We start from the raw sequence: 21,091 nt of genomic DNA, 5'->3' as shown, positions 1-21,091 counted from the left end.
CCGATTTAAAGAGTACTTTGTTGTTACTACAGTTTGCTTTACACAAGATGTGATGGTTTTTGAAACCTGTTCTAAGATCGAACATTTTCCAAAAGAGATCAAAAATTAAATTTTAATTTAATTGTTTTTTTTTTATGTTTATTCTTTATTATGTACCCCTAAATAATAAATGTGGTACAGTGATATAAACATCTGTTGTACTACAATGTATTCCAGTGTGTATATCCTTATTTAAACATGATATTTATTGGTGTGAAACAAGGCAAACTGGAATAACCAGACTGGTGAAACAAGTATTTCGAAACCTGAAACGTTTCACGGTGACCACTAGGGGGGCGATAGAGGCGTTTATTTTTGTGACTACAACTAACTTCCGCTTATAATTGTTTGGGATGTGACGTAACTTCCGGCCGCCAACACCGACAGCACTTTTTTTTTCGCGGTAAAATGAAATGGCCATCTGATGTTGATCGGATTTATTCTGCGTACTTACACCCAGCAGCAAACATTTAGCTAACTGCTGCAGAAATCGCGTTGTTTGAATACTCAGGTCGTCGGTTTTGTTATGAAGCAAAGCTAACGTCAGCCACTGAAGTATCGTCACAGCATCGGACCTCCATCTCCGTACCTGCACATTTTAGTTTACTACACAGCATAAAACAATGGCACTGGTAACCACAGAGGGCCTAAAGACCGAGATGGAAATGTTCGACGTACCCTGCCAGGATGACTCCGTCCTCGACAAGAGTAAGTAGCTAACGAAGCTGAGTTTATCTGCGCTGGAGAGTGCTTCATTTCTCGGACACTTGTGTTTTCCGGGATAGCAGAGAGTACCATTATTTCAAGCAACAAGCAGCCTAAATTGAAGGATGCCTGATAGCAGTGGTGCAGTTTTATAGCCCTTTAGCGTATTTGTTCTCGTCTGTTGTCATGAAGTTATTATATTTATATGCGCATGTACATCATTTCCTGTTTTACAACGTCTTAAAATAACATTCAGGGTTTCCTTTGCACTGCGTTTATATCCGAAATATTAAAGTCTGCATGTGTCCCACTTTATATCGCAATATGATTGTGTCTTTCATGAAAACATAAATATACATCTATGTCTGTAATGATCATATCCCACTGGTTTTATATTTTCTATCTCTTCTCTGCTATGTTTGTTTGATGTCAGCTGTAATCACTCTCTGATTTTCATTTACAGTATTATTTTTCAGTCATTGCCTCAGTGTATTTGGAGCCAGTTTTTCCTTCTCAGATTTTGCCTGATTTCTTTCATATCTCTTCTGTCTTAGTGGTGGAGCTGTGTATTTGTAACAGGATTCAGGCAGATGAGATGGTGCTGGAGTGGGTGGCCTACAGCTCCACCAAAAATGGACTGGAGCTCACCATGAACACCCTGGAGCAATTTGAACATGAGGTAACAGAAACTACATACTGTTTATATTTTCCAGATTATACACTTTCTTTGTTTCACCAGGATCTCATCAAACAGGACTCCACTTTTTTTTCTTTCTTTTTTTTTTTTTTTTTTTACAGTATGTGCCTATTTTCTTGGCAGGTTTTAAACAAGAAAATAAAATCCAGACAAAACTTCAGAAAAGAAGAAACTCATAACAGAACCAGAGACATTCACTCGCTACAAGAGTTGTATCCTTCACAGTAAACTCAAACAAAAACACATCTATGCAGCAAAACCTCTTTCAGGGTGATCTGTTGTTTGTGATTGGTGTCAGTTAATGCTATTGTGCTACAGACCTTGACCAATTTTTTTTCCAGAATAAAAGCTGAGGAAGAGGAGGAAAATCTCTTGGATGTCTACTCTACTCCTGCTAAGGTGAGCTGCCACTTCAGGCTGGACAGACCTGTCTCTCTCACAGCTTAATCTGTGAACTACTTTCTTTTAATCTGCTCTTTTAAGAGATAAAATAAGTTAAGGATGCCTTACAAGTTTCGGAGAGTGAGTCTGAATCTTTGTTTTCTGTGTGTACACATTTTAAAACATCTCACACAATTACTGTACTCTGCTCTGACCATGTTTATTGCGTCTTTAAAGGGCTCTCAGAAACGAGCACTAACCACCCCAGAGCATTCTCAATCAAAGAGGAGTGCAGCTCTGCTGGCCAGCCCAAGCCTGCTGCTGTCTCCGTCCAGCTTCTCTCCCAGGTACTCCACAGCTCACACACACAGTCAGTGAGTTACTGGAAAACAACTTTATCCCTGCAAAGGCGTGGAAAGTGTACCTCCATGTGTTTTAGTTTTCTGTTGTCAGTGAACTACAGCAGCTACTAATTAGTTGTCTTGGTTCTGCTCTTTGTTACACTGTTGTTGTCGTTTGAATTTTTGCTCTCTGAAATATAAGTAACATATGTTATTTGTAAAGTAACAACAATGCATATTTTACAGAAATTAAAGATACTGTTTAATTCTTACTGACCGTCTTGTTCAAATTAATTTGACACATACTCTTTTCATGAAACTGCTACTGCTTGTTAAGATCGGTATTTGTGGCACTATGACCTTACTTCGCCCCCTCTCTCCATCTCTCCTTGGAAGTTCAACACCCTCACAGAAGTACAGCCATCGAGGAGCAAAAGGGGAGGTGGTGGTCACATTCGGGGCCGTGCAGGGCACCCGTTGGTTGGGCAGGAAGGATCCAGGCGCAGGCGTCCAACTGGACCTCCTGGAGGGGCCTGAAGACTCCCTGCGATGCAGCTACAAATACATGTTCCAGAGGCTGCGAGATGTTCGAAATGGTATGTAGCTGTGGAGACTTACTGATGGTCATCAGTCCCAGACAGCCTGTCCTACAGCATGAAAGGCATGTTCACCTTTATTTATAGGTCTAAATACATTGAAAGTAATTGAACATTCTGATTGAATAAATGGAGACAGTACGAATTAATCCGTATTTATTCATTAATACTCATTTAGCGTGCCCAGAGTGTGTAGTTCCTATTTTTACATGTCTCTTTCCCAGTGTTGACAGAGAAGATTGAGGAGCTGGAAGAAGGCCTCAGGTCTCACTTCAACATTGAGGAGTTCTCCCCCGTCTCTCTACCTGCTCAGGTACAGAAGTGTTACTGCTGTGGGAAATCTGTAAAATGATATAAGTTTGACCTTGTGATTTTCCAAAGTTTTAGTTATGAAATTAAGCAGCACTTATCTTTTTTTTTTTTTTTTCTTCACTAGGAAGCTCATATGTTAAAGCTTTTTTGAGTGACAGTTTTACTGCTTTTAACATGTCAGAACTGGTCAATGCTGAACTTTGAACATTTGATTTAACTGTTGAAAGATTTGAACTTAAATTCAGGCAAATATATGTCTGCGCAGTAAATTCTCCCACGTATTAAATATAAGATGCAAGTAAAATATTCATAAAAAAAATTTATAATTGTATGATTGCTTACTTTGTTGTGTTTACATCTCTCCACCTGCAGGACAGTATAACTGTGCTGGGTCAGGTTTGCTGTGACAGTAATGGCAAACTGAATGCACAGTCGGTTCTGTTGGAGGCCGGACCAGATCAAGGTGGTCAGCAGGTACCCGTTGACCTGTCAGAGATCGAAGAGTATTCCCTCTTTCCCGGTCAGGTGAGCTGAATGAAATGTCTTGTTTTGACATGTTAAGATACAAATGGGTCTTTTCTGAAAGTCTTTTTAACTGTAATGATAAATATGTTCATGAGCACACACAAAATGGTGGTTTCTCCTTTACCTGTGCGCTAAGGTTAGTGTGCAGCAGGTTATACAGCCACCTAGAGTAACAGAGCATGCCAAGGACGTGGACTTGAGACTGACGCAGCGTCTGACCGAGAACTCTGACAAACCCTACAGAAGAATAAACTAGTGTCTGCCTGCAGTGAAGAAAAAACTTTTAGCAGCAGACACATTGCGCCTGATGGGCAAAATGCTTCTGCTTCTTATTTACTTGTTCAAATTTTTTGCAACTCTATCCAAATAAGCTTCATGTTATAAAACATTTATCTTGAAGAGCTCCTTTTCTTCTTTTCAGGTGGTAGTGATGGAGGGGATGAACGCCACTGGGAGAAAACTGGTGGCTTCTAAAGTCTATGAGGTCGGCTACAAGTTGCTTTACAATCAGGAGGTTCAGAGTATCTCACTGTTTGTGTATCTTCTGTTAATGGTCTTGTCTTTTTAGGGAGTTCCTCTTCCTTTCTACGCTTCTAATGTAAAAATGGAGACAGATGAAGGTGAGGAGCACTGCTGGCTTATACTGTATAATACAGGAATCATGTATCCTGTTCCTGACTTGTTTGATTTTGGCATGAAACTGTGCTCACAACTTTATTCATGATTTGAATGAAGAATATAAACATGCATAAATCTTCCAACTACAAAGGGTATTCATTTCTATGCGTCCTTATTGTGTTTTGGGCAGCTTATATATATTTTTTTCTCATCACTGCACCCTATTCATCTAATTCAGTTGCAGAGCCATTGAATGTACTGGTGGCCTGTGGACCGTACACTCCCTCTGACAGCCTGACCTTTGACCCCCTGCTGGACCTCATCAATGTCATCATCAGGGATCGTCCTGATGTCTGTCTGCTGGTACAGTTGCTCTTGTTGCTCATCATAGTTTGCTTCAACATATACTATCCACTGTAAGCTCAGAAAAGCTTCTGAATACCCTTCATCATTGGGTTAAAGGCACACAATCCTCATAGACCTCTGTTATCTGTGTGTTTCTCTCTTCTCCAGCTGGGCCCGTTTGTGGATTCCAAACATGAACAAATTGAGGTAGGTATGACGTGGACATGTTTTTTATTTTTTTTTATTTTTTTTTTTTATCCCAGAATATACCCTCTTGTCCTGGATGTAATGTTTTGCATAAAATTATCTCATTTCAACCTCCACATCCAAAGTCAACATGTTCCCAGATCTTCACATAACGCTGTTTGATCGTGAATATGTCTGATCTTCTCTATCTCCACCCGTTTCTCAAACAGAAAGCCCAGGTGACCGAGACGTTTGAGGCCATTTTCTCAAGATGTATTGAAAGCATTGTGGATGGCACCAAAAGGTATGTCTCAGCTTCCCAAAGGGATCATTATGCTCCATCCACAATGCTCATCCATACAAAACTCCCTCTGCCGCCACTTTTGTGATGGTGGATTGGTGATCCGTGTCTGACCACCTTTCCAAAACTGACAGTTAGGGCTGCATGATTGATCATATAAAAATGTGACCTTGAGTCATAATTTCTCCATGAAAACAATTCTGCCACATTTTCAATATGGGCCGTATGGGTTGTATCAAAACAAATGGTCCTACTTTCTCCCTCAATAAGCGATGATGGTGTTACACCAGGTGATGCAGAGTAGCAGAAACCATCAGTAAGTAGACAAACCAGTGAGAGAGCGTGCCAGGCTCAAGCAAAGAGACAACGGACAGAAAAATACATAAATAATCGATTAGTTCTACGTAATTATCAAATCGTTTTTTTTCTCTTGAAGTGCCAATCTCTAAAGAGAGTAATCCAACCCTAACAGTTCCACTATTGAGACTTCTGAGAACAGCATTTTCCTCACGGTACCTTGTAATCTGCCCAAATCAGAAACCTTTCCACCATAACGAAGCTTCGTGTTTTCTTGTATCCAGCGTTGGCTGTCGCCTGGTGTTCGTGCCCTCCCAGAGAGACATCCAACATAATTTCATCTACCCGCAGCCTCCCTTCACCCTACCAAACCTCAGCAAGGACCAGGCCCAGGTCAGAAACACAGATGCCTGACTGTAGGATTATATGTGTAAAGTCAATAAACGGCTTATGTTTGTCACTTGCTGTTGTGTCACAAGTCTGACTGAAGTTTTAGCTGTTATCAACAAGATCCCAGCTGAGGCACTACAACTTTTGTCTTTGTTATTACATTCAAACAATATAATCAGTCTTCTCACTGTACAGCGTGTCACCCTGGTCCCTGACCCCTGCACCCTGCTGATTGACGGCGTGACCTTTGGCCTGACATCCACCGACATACTTTTCCACATGAGTGCAGAGGTGATCAGCTGGTGAGGACGACTGTGTTTTTAGTGGGAATATTTGTTTTTTTATTCATTTACCTTTATGCAGCAGGACAAAATCATCAAATGAATCATTGAGAACCAAATTATTGAACCATCTACATATTTAGTTTGACATGAACAAACACAGTATTGCATGTCACTGATTTATGTATTTCAATGAATGCCATCAGAGTACAGCGTTGAATGAGAATGTGTTGTGTTGCAGTGGCACCGGATCGGACAGATTTTCACGCATACTGAAGCACATGCTGACCCAGAGGAGGTAGACGTCCTAAAAGACTTCAGCACTCCTTTTTTTTTCTTTTTCTTTTTTTTTTTCTCTTAAGCTTGCACAGAATTCATGAAGCGTATGCGTCTGTTTGCACTTCCAGTTACTACCCGCTGTACCCACCTGTGGAGGAGGTCAACATGGATCATGAAAAGTTCCAGAGTTTCGGCCAGATGCCGCTCACCCCAGACGTTCTTATCATTCCCTCGGAGCTGCGCTACTTTGTAAAGGTACAGAGCTCCTGTCTGTGCTGATTTCATGTACCCAGACACGTTTTGCATTTGTCTACAAATTAGGATGAAAAGTTCTGCTGAATTGGAAACACTTATTTTCTTTATTTGATTAACCACATTTTTCTGTCTTTTTAAATTCGTCTCCACCGTCCTCAGGATGTGGTCGGCTGTGTGTGTGTCAATCCTGGACGGCTGACCAAAGGTCAGGTGGGTGGGACGTACGGCAGGCTGCTCATTCATTGCAGCACTACATCAGAGGACGGGAAGAGAGTGAGCCCCTGTTTGGCTGCTCAGGTGGTGAAAATCTAACCATTAAAGACTTTAAACTCTCATTGTCACCAGAAATTTGCTGATTTAACCAGGAGCCGTTTTCTCTGAACACTGTGCTCTCCAAACATGATGACGTAACCCCTCCCCCCCAAAATTTTTTTTTTCTACATTTTGGTTTATTTTTTATATTGCAGACATGTTGAAATGTACTGTGCTCTGGCGTCACAGCTGGTGAAATATCAAGTCACTCGGATACAGCCAGAATAATGTCTTTTCAATAAATTATTGTCACCCTTTGTACAGTTTTTGTACTTCTCTTCTACTGGAGTTATTGTTGTGCTGTGGTTTGAGTTTCAATCAAAAGGTTTAAATGTTTCTTTTCTCCTCTTTTGCTCTGTTCAACAGTAAATCAGCTGTTTCCTTACTTCTTACTGGAGCAAAAAGACACCTGTTGAAAAAAACCTGTTTCTATTGTAGTTCAAACTGTAAACTCCAAAAATATAATACTTTAGTGTGTGTAATGCAGTCTAACGAGTCATTCCAGTTCTGATATTTTTCGATTTTTGGATGGAGGTGATTGGAGCCCGACTGAGACTGGATTTTTGTGGTGACTGATATTAGGAAGTAAAATCATCGACTTGAGATGTTGTTATCAAACACTTGTGATAAAGATATGTAATGGAGGCAGGATATCTCCCAGTTAAAAGATCAACTTTATTGTCCAAAAAGCCATCAAACAGTAAACTTCACTGGAAATGTAACAATCACCAATAACTAGAAAGCTAAAAATATCAAGTAAAAACAATTCTAAGTTACAGCAGGCATCTTTTTCTACATTGTTCTCTCAAAACAAGTTTTCATATCAGTCAACACAAATGCCTACATATTTGAAATAAGCCAAAATAAGCACCCAACCAATGAATCCGCCGGGCTTTAGAAATTGGATAAATGCCAGAAAACTAAACAACCAATAATTGTTCATATTTAATACAAATATTTTGCTCCGACATAAAACTGATTTCAAGTTGAACGAGGTAGTTTTTGTCCTTCAATCTTGGGTTTAGGCAGCAACACATTTAGTCATAAAAGTGATCAAACTCATCAGATTCACCTGGTTGATCTGTGTTCGATCTGTCCTGCTCCGCCTGAAAGATCTCCACATTGTCACAAACTGCTGAAGAAGAAATTGAACATGAATCAGAATCAACATCTACAAGGACCTACAACATATTCTCTGTCCACGTTGTCTTGGGATTGTAATGACTGATGATACGTTACCTTTGGGCTTCTCCTCAATTTTCAGGTCGTTTTCTCTAAAGAATATGTAACAACAAAAATGAGAATGAAATTTCATGAAGTCGTTTATGTCATTGGAAAAGAAAAATTGAACTTACTCTCTCTGCTTTGTTTGTTCTTGAGGTGCGAGGAGACTTTCAATATCTTCATCACTGTTTTCATTTGAGTTGTCATTAGAGGATCCTGCTTCACTCTGCTCCTCGTCTTCATCACCCTCATTATCCTCAGCTGCCTCCTCAGGAATTATCTGCATCTGTTTAGGTCTAAAAACAGGATTGCACATAATTCAGGAGGCGTCATTTGTGAGGAAGATTATTTGATTACTTCATCATCTTACCTCTTTTCTTCTGGTGAGATGATGCTGTCGTCTGAATCTCTGTCTTCTGGTTCTGCTTCATCACCCCTGTCCTCTTTTTCCTCCTCGCTCTCCCCATCCTCTTCATTTGACCCCGCCCCCTCTTTTTTGTCCTCAATGCCTTCACTTCCATCCTCATCCACCTCTTCATCCTGAGAGGAGGCAGAATCCTGTTTTCTGTTTTCAGTGTCTTCATTCTTCGACCTGTTTGATTGTTCTTCATCGTCTCCCTGATCCTCCAGCTCATCCTCTGCTGCTAACTCCACTTCTTCCTCCGAAACCTCATCCTCATGGTCGTCATCTTTCTCCACATCTTTGTGTTCTTCCTCTTCATCTTCCTGGCTGTTATCTTCTTCTTCATCTTCTTCTCCAGCTCCCAGATTTTTCTTTCTTTCTCCTTCATCTTTTTCGTCTGTGCTGCTTTGCGCCGAGCTGCTACTCTCTTGCTTTTCTTTTTCACCTGTGACTCCATTTTCAATCTGTATACTATCACTTCCTGACTCCTCTGTCCTCTGGGATCCCGACTCCTCTCTACAGCTCTCTGATTTGTTGTCATGACTTTGATTCCCCACTTTTGAACTTGTGGATTCCTCACTTGACGTTCTCAGCTCCTCACCAGTATTATGACTCTCCTCATTGTGACTCTCTGAGCTATGTTCATCACTCCTGGTCTTCTCCTTTGCCATCTTCTCAGATCTTGGTGATACAGCAGCAAGCCTCCCACTTCTCCTCATCCTCCTTGTACTACTGCTGCTGTGGCCTTTCTCTGATGAGGCATCCCTTTCTGAGTTTTGGGCCACTGCAACAGAGGCAAGGACAATCACACTGGAAGCCCTGGATGACCTGAGAGAAGAATGAATCAAAACAATAGATAGACAAGTGAAGTAGATGGTTTTGTTTCTTCAGGCCTTAGGTTCTTCTTCCTTATGTGTATTACAATAAAAGAGGCTGATGCTGTTTGAAGAGAAGAAAATATGCAAATACCAAGTCAACTACATGATAAATCTGTCAAAAATATGACTTACTCCTGAGAGCTGCCTCTTTCCCTGTCTGAGGAGGTACGCTGTGTTCTTCCTCTCTTCTCCCTCTTCTTCCTCTTTTCTCTGCTCGCCAGACTGGAATCTCTGCTGCTCTCAGTGCTCTCTGCGAGACTGCTGGACAGACGGACTGGATACAAAATGCATAAACAAACAAGTTACACATAAATGCACAAGAAAGGCAAGTGTAAACAAAGCCTATTGTCTACAAACACAAATCAATATGTGATATAAATGCTTGTTTTTTTCTTCCCACCTGGTTTAACATCCAGCTCCTGCGACACATGACTGCTCCTGCTTCCTCTGCCTCTCTCTCTCTTTGAGCTCGGTGCGCTGCTTTTCTCATCCTCCTCCCTCTCAGTCTGTGAAACCCTCGCCTCAGACTGAGGCTCCTCCACTGAGAGCTGGCCCCACAGGGCCTCAAAGCCTGAGAGGATCGCAGCTGCACCAGCAGCCCAGGACCAGGGGTTGTCGTCGTAGTGCTGGGAAGCCGAGTCTGGTGGGTCCTGCCTGGGCCCGTGATGTGGATAACCCGTTGTGGAGGCGAAGTGGTGGAGCGGATATGGGTGAGGATGTTGGAAGGTGGGTGTTGGGAAGAAAGATGGAGGGACTTGAGAAGAGGTGGGGGGTTGATAGGGCACTCTGATAGGAAACCTACCTGTCTGGGATTGGGTGTGGGTCAACCAGCAGGAATGTGGGAAGGGAAGATGAGAAGAGCTGTCTTGTTTAAAGTTAGATGCCTCGTGGCTAGAGTACATTTCAGATGCAGCAGGTTTTTTTGGCCTCGTGGCAGGACCTGCAAACAAGGATACTTTCTTACATTGGAGTTTGCATGTGTACAGTAAAAAAAAAATAAATAAATAAATAAAAGGACTTAGAAATATCAAAAACCCCCAAAAAGTTTTAATTTCAACTATGATGTGAAAACCAGCTTGTGGAGCATTCTTGAAAAGTACATTTGCTAAAGGCTCCAGTGTTCCCTGTCCTCTATTAAAATTTAATTTGTTCAGTCTGGGACACACCATTAACGCTCGAGAATAAATGTGACTACATCATTTCTTAAAAGTGAGTTGGGAAGAGAACAAACCTTGTGAAAGTAAAGGTTGATCTACAGAGGACTTTTTCACTCTTTGTTCTTCTGTATCATTTACGCATGTCCTCAGACAATCCTCCATTCTCTGTTGAAGAAACAACCTTTTTTCACACTGACAACGTAGCATGGCATGTAGTAAACATTTTAGAGAGATATCTTTTGCATGGATAATAAGTGCCTTTATGATAGATAAAGAATAGATAAAGAATTTAGGTGCAAATGGAGACAAAAATTATCTTCAACAAGCAGAAAAGAAAAAGCTGTTGTATTGTAAATCCTATATTTATTTTTTTTTGCTTTTTTTCCTTAAGTATAAGAAAAGATCCTGGAGAAATTTTAAGGGTGTGATTTTACACATTACATTTTTTGTATCTCAAACTTGATTTTGATTGCTCAGTTAAATAAATAATGATAATAAATTGCCATTGCCATTGCATACTGTGCTTTGATTGTACCTTCTTTTGAGCAGTCTGTGTCTTCTCCATGAACTGCTGCTGCCAGCGGGGGTAGCTCTCCTCCAGGTACCTCTCATACTCCATCTGCGGGGCTCAAAAAGGTAGGTTCAGCACAAAAGTAAAAAGTAAGGTATTTAGGAGAACTATGTATCATTGATCTGTGCACCCGAATAGTTTTCATGGCTGCATTGCGGGCCAACATGTCCTTCAGTGTCTCCTGGGCTTTTTCAAACTGCTGCAGCAGCTGCCTGTTGTGTTGTTGGGCCATGCGCTCTCTCTCCTCAAGCTCCTGCCAGCGCTGCTGCAGGTGCATCACTCTGCTACAGGAAACACACACAAAGTTATAAATGGAAAAAAAAACCAACCTCTAAACAAAACTAACACAATGAGTCACCAAGCGAGCATCTTTTTGCCTTTTGACTTACAGATGCTTCTGACTCTGAATAGTCGAAAAGTCTTGCAACAGCGCAGGCCTATTGATTCTGTGAACGAGAGATTGCATAACACAACATTAAGGTTACCCAGGCTAAACACAACATTTCCATCATCTCCCTCACACACAGCTCAAAGATGATAGTATCAAACTTTTCAGTTTACATTACAGCGTTTTATTCTTAGATTCTCCTATAAAAGTAGCCTTCACTCTAAGTATAACTTCTTCTTATTCTCATATAAAATGGCATACAATCGTGAAATACTGCTTGTAGAACCACACAAACCTTCATGTATTAAAGTGAATAATAGTAGGCTGTGATTAGTAAATGTTTGCTATTTTAAATACCACAAAAGTACAAATTCCACATGTCACTCCCTGTCTCCACTGCAGCAGTCAAGGGTCTCACCTCTTTTTTATTCCGTAATCTCTTTGTTGTGTGAAAGTATTTTTTTCTGTGCCGGTCAGATGTCCAAGAGACAGCAAATTCTCTTTCGGTGCAGCCATGACTGCAGGCTTTCATTAGATGCAGAGATTACCAGGGATTAAGGGCTGTGTTTTGAGTGGGAGGGACCAGACATGCTGCCAGTCCATTTTGAAGCATAGTAATGGGGTTAAACAGGGGCTCCTCAGTAGGCTACCACAAATGGGGACCTCTGGTTTATAGAAAATGACAAGGAATGGAATTGTACAGTGGTCAGGAACACAGCAGAGATATGGTATTACAAGGCTCACATTAGATGAGCAAAGTGTTATCCAGGCAGTTGCCTCTTAATATAACGAGGGGATTTTTGGGTAGGTTGGGTCAGCAGACAAAATATAATGAATTTTGTTTAAAAAAAATAATAAAAAATAAATAAATAAACCGCTGAATACAACTAAACAATCGCTCATGGGATGTTAAAGGCGGAACCATTGTGTGTCGTTCCGGTGCGGATCTATTTTCGTGTAACACATGTTAGCAGACGTGATTCCGTCCAGTAAGGCAGTTCGTGTTAGAGATAGGTGTTCACAGAGACTGTTGACGTTACATTTAATCTCTTATACAACAGTAATTTGTCCTGAAGACAGATCAGGTATTATTGGTTTTATATGGCTGATTAATACCGCGCGCACAGACCCAATTGGTGGTTATTTGGCTAACTAAGCCAACCAACAGGCACTGCTGTGCGTCTATCAAATCGTTCCTTCCACATCGATGTTTCAGCTGTGATTCAAACGGCACGAGGAGGCGGACGGGCACCAAACATGACGAGTTTTGCCAGTAAAGTGTTTTGCGGGGCCGAGAGGCTGTGTCACCACCTCCCCGTAGCCCTCAACACGTTCCTGGTTTTCTCCATCACCGGGGAGGTGAGCTACCTGGTGATGGTCGAGGCTCCCCTGGAGGCGGACCAGAAGAAGACGCAGTGGTCCGTCTGGTGGAAGGTGGTCCACCTGCTGGCCCAGTACTTCATGCTGGGCAACATCTGCTGGAACGCCACGCTCTTCGTGAAAACTAGTCCGAGCATCAGGGGGGTGTTCCTGGGGGGAGAAGGCATGGGCCAGGGGTGGAGGTAAGGAAGAGGCAGCTGTGGGGCGTTGTCTCTAAAATGGATCATTATGACCCACCTTGATGAGTGAATATACAGTACAGCAGTATGTGGACGCAACTATCGACGTGCCTTTGTGTCTTGAGGCTGTGATTCGTTGCTTGCACAAGCCTCTCTTGTTGTATATCCACACAAAATTCTATAAAGTAAAGCAACTTTTAATAATGCTATCACCCTGTCACTTTGCAGTCTCATCAGTGAAGGGAAATCTTCCAGCGTCCAATATATTTCAAGACAATAGTGTTCTTTGAATTTGGTGACGTGTTTGGGAAGGGCCATTTTCCTGTTTAAACATGGTAGTTTTCCTGTGCATGAAGTGACACCCATAAAGAAATAGTTTTCTGAGTTTGGTGTGTGGAGAACTTCTATTTTTTGACTTTAATTAAATTCAACACTGGGATTAACTGGAACACTAACCACAGACTAGATATCGCTGAACAACCTCACTCATTGTATTTGTGGCTGAAAGAACGCAAATATCAGCAGCCAGGTTCCAAATTATTGAGGAAAGCCCTCAAAGTCTGTATATTGTTTTTGCTTTCTGTCATAGTTGTACGTTTCACCATTTTCTTTTAGGTGTTAGGGGAAACAAAATAGTTAAAAAGGAGAACCCCAACTGTCAGACACCGATCAGTTTCAATGAAAAATCATGTGGCTGAAATGAGATGGAGAAGGAAATGTAACTTTGCTTGACAACTGAACCTGCTAATAGTTTTTCTAGTATGTGTAAAGTGTGACTTGAAGAGCCTGTAACTACAGCAAAGAAACTCCAATCACTGTCCTTTTAATAACCTTTTAATAACCAGTGTCACATGGAGAATACCTTTAACATGCATATATATATATATATATAAAAGAATGTTTTCTCTATTTATTTTCACACAGGTACTGTTATTCATGCGAGACACACACTCCTCCGCGGTGCTCCCACTGCCACGACTGCAAGGTGTGTGTGCTGCGCCGGGACCACCACTGTGTGTTTTTCGGCCAGTGCGTGGGCTTCCGCAACTACCGCTTCTTTCTGAGCTGCTTGTTATTCATGTGGTCGGGGCTCCTGTATGCCACGCTGATGAACGCAGAGGTCTTCATCGTCATCTTGAAGGAGGGGGTGACGGTGCACAGCGTCCTGCTTCTGCTTATACCCTGGATCATGCTTGTCTCAGGTACCGTCTGCCTGATCAATTCTTGGTTGTCCTGTTTTGCCGGTTGTCCGTTCCTTGTATTGGTGTTGCTGTGGTACTTATTTTCAGCTAGAGTTACTCGTATGGTTCGCAATGATGTATAATATCTAAGCAGCTTTTTTTGGGGTTACCATTATTATTCTAAACCCACGTGGTGCGTTTGAAATTGGGCTGCAACTAATGGCTTTTTTTTTTTCCTTTCTTTTTTTTAAATTCCAAAACCATTAAATATTCTATAGAAAGTGAAAGAAAACTGAGGAATCAAATCTTTGGCCTTTTGGCTTGAAAAATAACTTGTTTCTGATCCAGTTTGATATTACTCTTGTCAAAAATCAGACTTCCAGTATAGACGTGTGTGCTCTCCATCCTACAACACAGTGTATGAGGGACGAACTATTTCTGAGTGATGTACAACTGTTTTTTCAAGATGTTGACAGTCTGCAGTTTGAACCGTGACATGTTTAACCCTCCTGTTGTCCTCGGGTCAAAATGACCCGCAGCTGTGTTCAACCAAGTTCTATTTTATTTTTCATATTTTTTGGGATCATTCGTGACAAGGAGGCTGTGAGGGTTCCTTTAAAGAATGATGACCAATGATCCCAAAAAAATATAAAAATATAGAAATAAAATAGAACTTGGTTGAACACAGCTGCGGGTCATTTTGACCCAAGGACAACACGAGGGTTAATTATGATTACTTCCACAGAAGGATGTAACATAATCATTACTGCAGTCAGTCTTAGTTTAACTTCTCCATCAAATTATATTTATATACTTTTTTGTTGTTGTCATTTTTGCCCCTATAAGATTTTTTTTATTTGAAATAATTTCAATAATTCAGAAACTCTGTATTTGAAACATGCCACCACATAAAAAATATATACTGTACTATACTATACTTGGCTTTACATCCTCTGTACTGCTGTTCCTCCTCTCTCTCTCTCTCTCTCTCTCTCTCTCTCTCTCTCTCTCCTCAGGCCAGGTCTCAGCACGTGCCTTCGCCTTTGCCTTCATCGCTGACACTTGCGTGGTGGGTTTCCTGCTGGTGTCTGCCTTCTTCTTCTTCCATCTCTTCCTGATGTTTCGGGGTCAGACCACCAGGGAGTGGTACTCATCCCGCAGACCGTACAGCCTGGGGCTCCTGGGCAACCTGCGTTACACGCTGGGCCTTCGCTGGTATCTCTGCTGGCTCTGCCCACTCATCTCATCACCGATGCCCGGAGATGGGATGAACTTTGAGGTCACGGGATCGCTGGAACCTACCCGGTAACAGCTGGAAGTCTGAACATGTCGTGTGGGGTTACTTTAATTGTGGTGGTAGACATCATCGGGAGCGGCAGTCAGTTGAAGAGGAGTTAGCTTGGGATGGGAAGAAGCTTAAATGGTGTGTGTTGCTGGTTATAACTCTTAGCCAGTATCCTCTCTGTAGCCTTGCGCTGTGCTGAGACAAAGAAATTAGGTTTCTGATTAAAAGGGTCGATTCACCTTGGTCATGGTACAATAATTGATTATGGTCTCAGGATAGTAACACAGAAATGAACAGTGTTCCTTCAGAATACTGATCACTGAAAATATATATGTTTAAAAACAACACTGAAATATGAATGTATTTTATTGATCGTAAAAAATGTCAAGTTTTAAATCCTCGTAAACAAGCACTCACAATCCCAGTCAATAACTCCAATAGCAGTGGGACTCTCGGGAGTGGCGATAATTACTTTTTATCATTTGGGTTCCTCCCATACACTTAAGCTGCCTGAATCCGAAGGCCATACAAAAGTGGCTTGCACTGTTCCTGATTAGACCACAGCATTATAGAGTACACAATCATCAGCCTCCTGTTTTGCTGTTGTACAGGAGCTGCTGGGCTCAGCTCATGCTTTCCACTTCTCTGCAACCTCTCCTGAGCTCCTGTCGAGTTTATTACACTGACCTTTTCACTGGGAATTGATGCGCCAGGTGGAACAAAGAGAGCACCGAGAAGAGGTTCATATGTCATATGTGTCAGTGCTAAAGGAAGCAATCAGCAGAAATAGCACATGGTGTGAAATCTGGTGCTGCTGTTTATAGACCAGTGTGGAAAGTCATATGGTAAATACAGTATTCAAATCTACCTTTGTGGACTTGATATGTGAGCAGTCTTTCTCCGTGTTTTATATGTTTCAGTCAGTATGGGAGTCAACCAACATCTGTGTCCCGAGTCCTCACCACATATTGATTTTACACACTATATATATACTGTTTTTGCAGCTAACAAACATACTCAAACATTTTATACAATGCATTTAATACCGTAATAACACTGTCAAACTGTGACTGTAGACTTTCACTCAAAGTTAAAAACAAAAAACAAGAAAAGCAAAATGTTTCTCGAGAGATTTTATAGTTTTTTTTCGGACCGGTTCCTGAAGCCGTCTTCATTCAGTAAGTCATATGATTATGAGACGGTGCCAACATGTTTTGTAGCACAACGTTTTTTGTTTCTCTTTTTCTTTTTCTTTTTTGCACCTTTTGTCATTTTAATTCTCCTTGACCTTAAAGTTAACTGACAAAGTACAAGCCTTAGTTTTGACAGGTTATTACTTGTCACTAAATTGCCATTATAACAAAAATATAGTTTCTAAGTATTGGTTATTGTATGTCTGCTAACTTTCGTTTTTTCATTTGATGTTTGGTTTTACAGAAATTGAGTTAAGAAAATGTTCTGTTAGATTATTTTGTATTTGGTTCCCTTTTAAAATGTCAGTGTAAACTGTGTTATGATAATTAAACTTGGGTTTGAAAAGCATTTTTCATTATTTATATAATTCTATCACATTAAACCCTATTGACATCCCTTCTGAATGCACATTTATAATAACTACGCACCGAAAGACGACATGTTCTTAGAGTTTGGTAAAAAAAAAAAAAAAGTGTTCTGATTAATGTAATTATTACAAAAATATATATATATATATTTTTACATTTATTCTTACATTTTTATTGAAGAAAATTGGAGGAAAATAGTAAAAAAAAAAAAAAAAAAAAAAGGAGCAACTATATCATCACCTAAAAAATACAATAAACACTCAGCACGAGAACATTTACAATAATAAGCATGTAAATATAAATATATTTTTAACTAACTGTTAAAAAAGTCTTTTGATTAATGTGATTATTACAATAATAATTTTTTTCACGTTTATTCTTACATTTTTATTGAAGAAAATTGGAGGAAAATAGTAAAAAAAAAAAGGAGGAACTCTATATCATCACCTAAAAAAATACAATAAACACTCAGCACACGAGAACATTTACAATAATCAAGCATGTAAATATAAATATATTTTTAACTGTTAAAAAAAGTCTTTTGATTAATGTAATTATTACAATAATAATTTTTTTCACATTTATTCTTACATTTTTATTGAAGAAAATTGGAGGAAAATAGTAAAAAAAAATAAAAAAAAAAGGAGGAACTCTATATCATCACCTAAAAAAATACAATAAACACTCAGCACACGAGAACATTTACAATAATCAAGTATGTAAATATAGATTTTTTTTTTATTATTTTTTTTTTAAGTATATTGTAATAATACAGGACGCTACAGAGACTCCTTGTGACATTTACTACGTCTATCCGCTTTGGACGCTTCAAACCAGCAACGACTGTCAATTTGAAAACGCTGACGTGTGTCTGTGATTATTGCGCAACATGGGTCCAATCAAACTGGGGCTCGCGGGCTCGTCTCGGAGCCGTTGGTCGCACGCGCGGCAACCTGCTTGGTGGCGGTAGATGTAGACCAACATCTAACTGCTGTAACACCACCAGCCATCTCGTATTTATCGTCGTTTGCCGGTGAGGTTTTTATATATATATATATATATATAGTTTTTTTTTTCCTCACAGTTGTTGTCAGGAAGCGTTTTTTGTAACGTTTGTTGTCAAACTTTGATGTTCGGCTTGCGTCGCGTAACTTAGCTACCATTAGTTAGCCTGCTTAGCTTGTTAGCTGAAAAAAAGTGTCAGCTGGTATTTGTTTCATCTAATTTGTTTCAGATAACGTGTCCACGCGTTTATTTCAAACTATATATTGATTAAAGTGTATATATTTGTATGTTAAACATTATCTTTCAGTTTAACCTTGACATGCGTCAGCTCCCGTAAATACAGTTACGTTAACATCAAGTAGTTAATTGAGAAAGATATGAAAGTTGACGTTTCTAATTTTTGATGAAGCCCTTTTGACTTTTTTCTTATTCATTTTTATGCTTCATTTGTTGACTTTCAAAGATCTAGCTACGTGTTTGCCATAAAGGGATATTAACATGCACTTTTACAGGCTCTGTCCTTTTGGGTTATTTCTAAGGATAAACTTAAAAACAGTCACGGCGGCCCCTCAGGCTCAATCATTTTAAATGTCAGATCTTGGCTCGATGAAAATGGTTAAAATATTTGTCCACATTTCCGTGCTGGCATTTCTGCTTCTGGCAAAGTGTACCTGCTGCTACTGTGAGTAGGTTTACCACATCTCTTGTGTCCAGTCGAAACTTATTTGGGAGATTTACACTCTTAACACTTTTCAAAGTACCGCATGTCATACTGTGACATTTTTAGAAATACATTAAGGTTAGATTAAATGTTAAAAGCTGAATGTCACTCCTTCATATGAACTCTGTTGGACTGTGCTTTGATCACAAGCAGGAGGCGGGAGGAAGTCAGAGATGGACTCCGTTCGTGATTTTCCAGGCGAAAATATGTGAGTGATGCTGATTGAAGAATCGTACACACACAAAAATGTCGGGGTGGTGTTACATAGCAGTGTAAGACATAGTTTATGTTGTGTGTGTGTGTGTGTGTGTATGTGTGTGTGTGTGCGCGCTCAGGTCTTCAAAGGACTTGCTGGAAATAGTAGCTGAGCTGGATTATAGTCAGAGCCAACAGAAGAAACTGAACACTGAGTTGAGGCGCTGTCTCGATGCTGCAGACGAAGACATGGCGGTGTTGTGCTTAGAGAACGCCAACCTCAAAAAACAAGTGAAAGTGTAGGTCTTTGCGTTTTAATGTTGCTCCTTAAGAAGTAATAAGGACCCCTTTACTGCTTATCAAACTTGTGATTCTGTCGGATTTCCCTACTGTTGTTGGTATTTAGTGGTATGTGAAGTGATAGAGTACCGCTTGTTATGTATGATCCATCAGGGCACTGTTTTTATATAAATAACTGAAGATTACCTTCCAGTAAAACCTCGTGATCTATGCTGCTGTTGAATTGCTGCAGAAAAGCTAACTGCGATCCACAGCAAACACCAGAAGTGCTTCTGATTCTTTCTCAATTTTTTATAAACACGTTTGTCACTTTAGAAGTTTTGCCCTTTAAGTATTAGAAATGACTTTTGCTTCCATTGCTGTGCGTGGACTTTGCCCCTCACTGTTACATTTCTCCAACTATGTTCTTCGAACTTGTCCAAGCCTCCATTATTTGTATTTTCCTCTTTGAACATGATTGTATCTACATCCTTTTCTCTTTCTATCTACTTCCCCTTAACATTGTGGTGGAAAAACTGTCAGAAGCTTGTAGCTGTGTTTGTGTGTCTGCAGCCAGCAGATGATCGCCAGTCGAGCCCAGCAGGTTGAAGAAGAGCCCTGCAGTTCCCTCCTGGCTGATGACCATGGTCTTGATAGATGCAATGTAAAAAAAAAAATATTGATAGATATGGGCGTGTGTCGAGAAGTACTGCTCCAATATGATTGCAAGATATTTAAACTTTACAAAGTGTTGACTATGTAGAAATGCTGTGAAATTCATTGTTGGTTTCAGTCAGCTACATCAGTGAGTGAACAACAGATGTCCTGGCAGGAGAATGAATCCACAACGCTCGGAGAACTAACTGCAGAGGTACATATGTGTTACTTTTTACAGAACGACTATAATAAGTAACCGTACGTTACGGCACTGGTTGGCCTGTTTTGTGATTCGTACTATGTAGTGAAAACAGGGCAAAGTGGCCCGTGTTCATGTTCAGTCGCAGCTTACCTTTGATTGTGCTTGTGGGTTTGGATTTTGTTTACCAGTTGCGTTGCAACTAATTCTGAAATGGTGCAGAAATTTTAAAACATTTTTCGAAATATAAATATGTTTCTGGCTTTTCCAGCTCAAGAGCCTCCAACAAAAGAGCGAGCAGGAGAAGATGAGCGCCAGCAAGCTCAGGGCTGCAATTCAAGCCCTGGAGGTAGTTTGCTCATCACACTCCCACCAGTCATCTTAGCACTGTTTGCATTTATCACTTGAAGCCGTTAACCAGCTCTTGATTTGTTATGTTGCGCGTTTCTTCAGTGTGCAATGGAAGAGGCTCAATTAGGGTGGCAGCATAGGGACGACGTTATTAATCAGGTAGGAGCAGGGCGACATCAACCCTTCGAAGTGGCTGATCAGTATCTCAAGATTCAAAACCAAACAAAATTGATCTTTCACAACATGAAGATTTTGCTGTTATTTGAACATCATGTTGTGATTGTGTCTGGTTGTCTCAGAAAGACTTGCAGTTGAAGTTTTTGGAGGAAAATCTCGAAGAGTCTCATAACATCATAAAGGTAATGACATTCACATCCGTCGCTATCTATTTACGATATAATGTAACTCCTCTTTCTTCATTGACTCCAACTAATAAATAATGAGGATAAAATTAACTCATTTCGTCAAATAAAAGAGCAGGAAAGTATCACACGAGTCTAAAGCTTCGGATCCTCTTTCTGTGCTCCAGGACCTCAGGCGTACAAACCGGGAGCAGAAGACTCAGTTGGAGGAGAAAATAGATGAGGCCTCTTTGTAACCCTGACACACAGATCCC

The 21,091-nt window shown here is 40.4% G+C and overlaps 3 protein-coding genes across 5 annotated transcripts; 2 read left to right on the top strand and 1 right to left on the bottom strand.

The window, feature by feature from the left end:
• The first annotated feature begins 402 nt into the window (after nt 1-402).
• Nucleotides 403-6,975, top strand: pola2 (polymerase (DNA directed), alpha 2). 3 transcript variants are annotated; one of them, XM_069694492.1, is made up of 18 exons: nt 403-747; nt 1,299-1,423; nt 1,565-1,653; nt 1,783-1,840; nt 2,060-2,169; nt 2,560-2,759; nt 2,984-3,072; nt 3,444-3,596; nt 4,018-4,080; nt 4,165-4,216; nt 4,453-4,577; nt 4,728-4,766; nt 4,976-5,049; nt 5,628-5,736; nt 5,929-6,035; nt 6,256-6,312; nt 6,422-6,548; nt 6,708-6,975. In XM_069694492.1, the coding sequence occupies exons 1-18, from the start codon at nt 663-665 to the stop codon at nt 6,858-6,860; spliced, it is 1,815 nt and encodes a 604-aa protein (XP_069550593.1). In that variant the 5' UTR covers nt 403-662; the 3' UTR covers nt 6,861-6,975. The 3 variants fall into 3 exon arrangements, with proteins under 3 accessions (XP_069550593.1, XP_069550596.1, XP_069550594.1); XM_069694493.1 differs by lacking the exon at nt 403-747 and having other exon boundaries at nt 1,404-1,423; nt 1,543-1,653; XM_069694495.1 differs by lacking the exons at nt 403-747; nt 1,565-1,653 and having other exon boundaries at nt 1,336-1,423.
• A 675-nt stretch (nt 6,976-7,650) lies between these two features.
• On the bottom strand, nt 7,651-11,370 carry LOC138618687 (high mobility group nucleosome-binding domain-containing protein 5-like). Its single transcript, XM_069694601.1, has 8 exons — nt 11,224-11,370; nt 11,058-11,141; nt 9,766-10,171; nt 9,498-9,639; nt 8,455-9,315; nt 8,216-8,380; nt 8,100-8,134; nt 7,651-7,992 (listed from the first exon to the last, which is right to left on the bottom strand). Exons 1-8 carry the CDS (start codon nt 11,368-11,370, stop codon nt 7,898-7,900), a joined length of 1,935 nt encoding a protein of 644 aa, XP_069550702.1. The 3' UTR covers nt 7,651-7,897.
• Nucleotides 11,371-12,417: 1,047 nt separating this feature from the next.
• Nucleotides 12,418-17,042, top strand: zdhhc24 (zinc finger DHHC-type containing 24). The gene is made up of 3 exons (XM_069694491.1): nt 12,418-13,043; nt 13,965-14,242; nt 15,238-17,042. The coding sequence occupies exons 1-3, from the start codon at nt 12,739-12,741 to the stop codon at nt 15,528-15,530; spliced, it is 876 nt and encodes a 291-aa protein (XP_069550592.1). The 5' UTR covers nt 12,418-12,738; the 3' UTR covers nt 15,531-17,042.
• The last annotated feature ends 4,049 nt before the right edge of the window (nt 17,043-21,091 follow it).

The sequence above is a fragment of the Brachyistius frenatus genome, unplaced genomic scaffold (genome assembly GCF_029030835.1).
Source record: "Brachyistius frenatus isolate BFR_SWC_R1_liver_20210118 unplaced genomic scaffold, ASM2903083v1 Contig_17, whole genome shotgun sequence".
Taxonomy (NCBI): Eukaryota; Metazoa; Chordata; class Actinopteri; family Embiotocidae; genus Brachyistius; species Brachyistius frenatus.
This window is presented reverse-complemented; position numbering and strand designations above follow the sequence as displayed.